The sequence below is a fragment of the Lepus europaeus genome, chromosome 7 (genome assembly GCF_033115175.1).
Source record: "Lepus europaeus isolate LE1 chromosome 7, mLepTim1.pri, whole genome shotgun sequence".
Taxonomy (NCBI): Eukaryota; Metazoa; Chordata; class Mammalia; order Lagomorpha; family Leporidae; genus Lepus; species Lepus europaeus.
This window is the reverse complement of record NC_084833.1, coordinates 6,218,704-6,224,971: the sequence shown is the minus strand read 5'-3', so window position 1 is coordinate 6,224,971 and position 6,268 is coordinate 6,218,704. Positions and strand designations below refer to the sequence as shown.

The following is a 6,268-nucleotide window of genomic DNA, read 5'->3' as shown; positions in this document are numbered from 1 at the left end:
TCATCTCCAGGCTTGGAGCAGGTACTCGTAGCTGAGGAAGGTGACGGCGTTGACGGGAAAGGCGCGGGCGCTGTTGAGGGTGAGCCCCCGGAAGAAGACCCCCGGGCCCTCCCGCCGCAAGCTGGTCAGCGCGCAGTCCAGCGTGCCCCGGTAGGCCCGCTGCTGCACCCCGTCCATCTGCATCCGCGCCTTGAGCACGTCGAAGGGCGTGGCCGTCACCCAGGAGGCGATGCCCGCGAAGCCCCCGGCCACCAGCACCGTGGCCGAGCCTGCGGAGGGAGCCCAGGGGGCGTCGGACCGGAGCGCGCGCCCCACCCCCACGCCCGCCCCAAGGCCACCTGCGGCCCCGCCACTCACTGGGAGTCTGGCCTTCCGGCGTGTAGTGGCGGCAGATCCACTCGTAGGTGACGAAGTACATCCCGAGCGTGGGCGTGTCTCTCAGCGCCAGCGCCCAGGACCCCCGCAGCAGCCCCCGGGGCCCCTCCTCCCGGAAGACGGTGGCCGCGCAGTGCAGGGGCCCCCGGTACCGCGGCGGGGGGCTCCCTGCCTTCGCTCTCGGCTCCGTCTGGTTTTGCAGGCGGACTTTGATGAGGTCAAAAGGGGCCAGGCAGTAGGCCTGTGGGGGAGGCAGGGAGAGGGTCCTGGCTGGGGCTCTGGCCACCCCCAGCAGAGCCTCAGCCTCCCCCTGGGCGGGCCTGGGGGGTGCCCAGGCCGCCGCCCCCAGCAGCAGCCCCGCAGCCAGCCGGCCTGCCCCTCCCTCCCGCCCCCAGCCCCTCCAGGCCCCTGGGGGGCAGCGCTGAGCCCACCTCCGGCCCCTGGCCAGCCCCCTCCTCTCCTGATGCCGCTGGCGCTCTGGTCATCGCCCAGGCGCGTGGGACCAGGGTTTGGGGCAGTGCTGGGACCGGACCTCCAGGAGGGAGGGCCCGGGCTGGGGGTTGATGTTTAGGTCAAGGTGAGCTGTGGACGTCAGGTGAGAACCAAGGGCCCCCGCTGAGGTGGGGGGTGCCCGTGCAGCTCCGGCCATGGTCCTCAGAGGGGGCAGGCCGAGTCCTCTCCGACTTCCACCAACACAGGCAGGGCTGGGGCTGGGGCGGCCGCATGTGAGACGTGTGAGACGGACCCTGGTGTCAGTGCTGAGTTGAGGGCTTTGGGGGGAGGAGTCCGCCTGAGCCCTGGCCCCCGCGGGTAGCGGAAGGGCTGGCCAAAGCTAGGGGCGTCTCTGGCAGTCAGGCCCCGCCTCGTCCCCCCCCCTCGGGACCCCGTCACTCGGGGAGGCCCGGCCGCTCCCAGCCCCACCGGGCAGCGTGGCCCTGCGGTTGCCCGGTTCTGCTGTCCATGGGGCTCGAGGGCGGGCGGCCGAGGGCGGACTCGTTCTTGTTTTCCTGGCCGTGCCCGTGGGCCCGTTAATCATTCACGCGCTTGGATGAGGCCTGGTCTTTTGCCCTCACCCTCCGCCCTTTGAAGTGCATCGGGGCATCAGGGCAGGGCCCAACTGAGGGCAACGCGGGCAGCAGCCGGTGCAGGACGGAGCCGGCACAGCTCTGCGGCGGGGTCAGCGCTCCCTAGGACCCCGAGGCCTCGCCTGCCCACCACTGCTGCCCGCCGAAGCCTGGGCACGGCCGGGCGGAGGCCAGCGGGAGCTGGGATTCTCCCATCAAGCTCTGTGGCCCGGGACCTCCAGACGCTGCCAGGGGCTGAGCTGGGAGGGGCTGGGGTGTGACAGGTGGGGGGGCAGCTCTGCTGCGGCTGACAGTTCTCCGGGGCCAAAGGTCACCGTGGGAGCAGCCTCCCCACAGCGGTGGCGGTGGACCAGTCCAGCCAGCCCGTGTGAGCATGGCGTCAGCCAATTCTGTGTGACCCCTGACCCCGCTGCCACCCGAGCGCTCTCTGTCTCTGCCACCGCACAGCCAGGCAGGACCACTGTGGGCGGCAGAAAGGCTGGTCCATCCCGAGAGGGCAGGGAGGGGACAGCCGTGTGGCCGTCACCATGCCGCCTGCTGCCCGCTCACCTGCAGGACGCCCCCGGTGCAGCCCGCGATGAAGACGTGGGTGTAGCTGGGCGGCTGGGCGCGCCGCTGCTCGTGCGACGTGGCCGTGAGGGCCAGCAGTGTGTTGCTGTAGACGCCGAACAGCACGGAGTTGACCAGGGCCACACTCGCGAGGGGGAAGCTCATGCCCTTGAAGAAGCCCAGGACCTGCGGGAGCGACAGGGTCGCTGGCCACCGAGGCACCGGGGCCACCCCTGCGCCCCTGCCTGGGGCGGGGTGGGGGGCAGCGGCTGAGGTGGGGTGCTCGGTTTCCACCCAGGGGTCCCCACCCCGACAGGCCGGCACAGAGGGCCCACGCGCGGGCACCTACCGACTCGTGGCGGAGGATCTTGATGGAGCAGTCCACGATGCCCCGGTACCTGTTCTGTGTCTGCAGCCGCACCTGCACCGGGAGGAGACAGCAGGTGCGGCGGGCGGGTAGGCGGGCAGTGCGCTGTGCCCCCGGCCCCTCGAGCTGCAGGCTGTGGGCAGGGCAGCCTCTAGCTGCTGGGCCTCCTCTCGTGCCTCTCGTCCACTCACCTTTACCGTGTCAAAGGGGTGTCCCAGGACCAGGCCTAGAGCCCCTGTGGCGACAAGAAGGCGCTATGCGTGAGGGCCCAGGAAGCAAGGCTGCACCTCGGAGAGGAGCTTGGTAGAGGAGGGGGCTGGGCCCTGCGGGACACGGGCAGCCCAGCCCCTCCCTCCACGCCAGGCGCTGGGCCAGGACAGCCCTGGGTCAGGGGAGTGAGACCCGGGCCCGCCTAAGGAATCGCATTAAGGGCCGGCTGACCACAGACCTGGGGCGGGGGGAGCCGACCCGGGCAGCCCGCTGCTCCCAGAAGTGGGAGCCTCAGAAGGCCTCTACGCTGAGCCGAGTGCCCTCACGAGAAGCTGTGGCCCCCAGGAGGAGGACCCCTTCCCCGAGCTGGCCACCTCCCCACTCCCCAGTTCTGGAGCCGGGGGAGGTCGTGTCCCCAGAGGCAGGTCGGCGATGCCCCGCTCCTTCTCCTAGGGGGAACATCACCCCGGAGCTGGGCTGGGCCCACAACAAACAGGGGTGCAACCCACTGCCAGGTAGGGCAGAGGTCCAAGGGGAACTCAGGACAGCGGGTGAGGTCAAAGGTGAACTTCCTGTCCGGGCCCCACAGGTGGGCCTGGGGCACAGGGCTGGGTGCAGCTGCTACTTGGCGCTCCAGCCCTTGGCTGGGGTCCGGCAGAGCGGGCTTGGGACACACGAGCGGCCCCTCCACCTGCAACTGCCTCTCCTCCCCTCCCCTCCCTTCTCTCCCCGGGGCACCGCAGGAAGCTGGCTTGGGGGGGCACTCTGGGGGAGCCAGGGCGGAGGCCTCAGCTTCTCCTGTGTCCCCCCTTCCCCAGGAAGTGCCCCCCGCTGAGGGCAACATTGACAGGGGAAGAAAACCATCTCACCAGAGATCCAGCCGGCCACAAACTCCTCCACGGGCATGGTCGGGGCCGGTGCGGGAACTGGCGGCTCTGCAGAGGAGATGGGAACGTCTCATGCCGCCCTCTCCTCCCCTTCCTCCCCAGAGTCTGCACTGATAACTCCCAACTAATATTTAACCGTGGCTGGAGGGCGCGAGATGGCCCGGTGCCCGGCCAACGTCAGTGACCCTGAGACTTGAGGAGGAGGGGGGGGGAGGTGGAGGAGGAGATGGAGGAGGAGGAGGAGGAGGAGGAGGGGGGGGGGGGGGAGGAGGAGGAGGAGGAGGAGGAGGGCAGGGGCAGACGGGGCCTGGCCACCAGGGGGCAGCCACCGGCGGCCTTGGCTTTGGGACAGGGTGGGAAGGGCGGGAGGGGAGCCGGCTCCCAGGCCTGCGTCACCAGGCCCCGCGGCCCGCCTCGCCCCTGCACTGGTTTTGTCTCTGTGTGACTCAGAGCACAGCGCAGAGGGGAACGGTGACGGTAAAGGACGGCCTGTCTGCCGGGCCTCGTCCTGCTCCCAGGAGACCCGACCCTGCTCTGGCCTTCCGCTCGGGAGGGCGCAGCAAAGCAGCAGGCAGCTGCTTGTGCTTCTTGTAATATGTGTGCTTATCTATTTGAGGTACAGAGCTAGAGAGAGAGAGAGAGAGAGAGGGGTCTTCCGTCCGCTGGGTCACTCCACAGATGGCCACAGCGGCCAGAGCTGCTCTGATCCGAAGCCAGGAGCCAGGAGCTTCTTCCAGGTCTCCCACATAGGTGCAGGGGCCCAAGCACTTGGATCATCTTCTGCTGCTTTCCCAGGCCATCAGCAGAGAGCTGGATCGGAAGTGGAGCAGCCAGGACTTGAACCGGCGCCCATATGGGATGCTGGCACTGCAGGCAGAGGCTTAACCTACACCACGGTGCCAGCCCCTGGCTTGAACTTCCCAGCCTCCCAAACTGTGAGAAGTAAATGGCTTGCTTTAGAAATTAAGAGTGGAAAACACCCCCAATCCTTTCTCTAGGCACCGTGAGCCCTCAGGGGCCACCCCCCCCACCTCACGTCCAGCCCCCTCCCCTGCATGCTCTGCCCCAGCCTCTTCCTCAAGCAGGCCCCGCCCCCGGGCCTTTGCACTGTGTCTCCTCTTCCTGTGCTCTGGGCCTGGGTCAGCTCACAGCACTGCACAGTAGGCCCCACTGCTCCACGGGGCCTGTGGAGTCTCAGAGGCTTAGGTGCCCTGACACAGTCAGTTAATCCTCCGCCTGCAGTGTCAGCATCCCATATGGGCACCGGTTCGAGTCCTGGTTGCTCCACTTCCAATCCAGCTCTCTGCTATGACCTGGGAAAGCAGCAAAAGATGAGCAGCTCTGGCCGTGCGGCCATCCGGGGAGTGAACCAGCGGTTGGAAGACCTCTCTCTCTCTCTGTCTCTCTGTCTCTAACTCTGAATTTCAAATACATCTTTTTTAAAAGGTATTTACTTATGTATTTGAAAGGCAGAGTGACACAGAGTGGGGAGACAGAGAGAGACACATTCTGTCTACTGGTTCACTCCACAGATGGCTGCAACAGCCTTGGCTGGACCAGGCTGGAGCCCGGGACCAGGAACCCCATCCAGGTCTCCCACGTGGGCGGCAGAGGCCTAAGGACTTGAGCCATCCTCCGGCACTGTCCCAGGAGTATTAGCAGGGAGCTGGAACTCCAGCCGGCAGTCCGAATGCGTGCCGGCGACGCAAACAGTGGCATAACCACAAGGTCCAGCGACACACTCTCCTGCGCTCGCAGGGTCGGAACACTCAGAGACGTGTCTGACAGCACTCGTTCTCCTTCTTTCCACTGACAGGGCCCATGAGGGCGGGATGAGGAAACAGGAAATGGCCTGGCCCCGTGTCCAGCGCACAGCGGCGCGTAGGAACTGGCCGCCGGCGCTTCCTGTCCGCTGTGTTTTGTGCCCTGCAGTCCGTCTTTCTTTCTTAAGATCTATTTCTTTACCTGAAAGGCAGAGTTACAGAGAGAGAGAGATTCTATCTGCTGGTTCACGGCCCCAAATGGCTGCAGCGGCTGGGGCTGGGCCAGGCTGAAGCCAGAGCCTGGAACTCCAACCAGGCCTCGCACGTGGGTGCAGGGGTCGAAGGACTTGGGCCATCTGCTGTCTTCCCAGGCACATTAGCAAGCAGCTGGGTCAGAGGTGGCGTGGCGTGGCAGGAGAAGCCACTGCTGGTGACGCCCTTGTCCCAGGTGGGCATCGGTTCGAGTCCCGGCTGCTCCACTTCCGATCCAGCTTTGTACGAACGCGCCCGGGAGAGCAGCAGAGGATGGCCCAAGTGCTTGGGCCCCTGTACCCGCGTGGGAGACCTGGAAGAAGCTCCTGGCTCTGGGCTTCAGTCTGGCCCAGCACTGGCCATTGTGGCCATTTGGGGAGGGAACCAATGAATGGAAGATATCTCTCTGTCTGTAATTCCTCCAAATAAGTAAATCTTTAAAAAAAAAAAAAAAGAAAAAAAAAAGGTGGAGCAGCTGGGACTCGAACCAGCGCCCACATGGGGATGCCAGCGTCACAGGCGGCAGCTTCACCCCCACCCCAGCCCTGTGGATTTAAACTTGCTGTTCTCTGGGCGTCCTCCTCTCTCTCCAGGTCGCACCTGGGCCTCCATTCCCTGAGCTGAGACAGGCTGCACACCCAGCAGGCACCAACAACACAGAACCGCGCCCCCACTCGGTGCCTGCCCCCAGTGCATCTTCTTTGCAACCCACGCGGGAGCAGTAGGAAGGCAGGAAGGCAGGTTATAATGGGCTCAGCTGTGGGGCAGTGTGGGTCCTGG

At 66.1% G+C, this 6,268-nt stretch overlaps 1 protein-coding gene across 2 annotated transcripts; it reads right to left on the bottom strand.

Moving 5' to 3' along the window:
• On the bottom strand, positions 1-3,629 carry SLC25A45 (solute carrier family 25 member 45). Of its 2 annotated transcripts, XM_062197764.1 has the most exons (6): positions 3,456-3,629; positions 2,568-2,611; positions 2,359-2,430; positions 2,010-2,195; positions 358-616; positions 1-269 (listed from the first exon to the last, which is right to left on the bottom strand). In XM_062197764.1, the coding sequence occupies exons 1-6, from the start codon at positions 3,490-3,492 to the stop codon at positions 1-3; spliced, it is 867 nt and encodes a 288-aa protein (XP_062053748.1). In that variant the 5' UTR covers positions 3,493-3,629. The 2 variants fall into 2 exon arrangements, with proteins under 2 accessions (XP_062053748.1, XP_062053749.1); XM_062197765.1 differs by lacking the exon at positions 2,359-2,430.
• Between the last annotated feature and the right edge of the window lie 2,639 nt (positions 3,630-6,268).

Bases quoted from the DNA above. Each gene is read 5' to 3' on its own strand.
- SLC25A45 (XM_062197764.1), bottom strand. From the start codon at position 3,492: ATGCCCGTGGAGGAGTTTGTGGCCGGCTGGATCTCTG. The intron at 2,612-3,455 runs GTGAGATGGTTT...TTGTCGCCACAG, and splicing joins TGTGGCCGGCTGGATCTCTG to GGGCTCTAGGCCTGGTCCTG. The intron at 617-2,009 runs GTGAGCGGGCAG...CCTCCCCCACAG, and splicing joins GCACCGGGGGCGTCCTGCAG to GCCTACTGCCTGGCCCCTTT.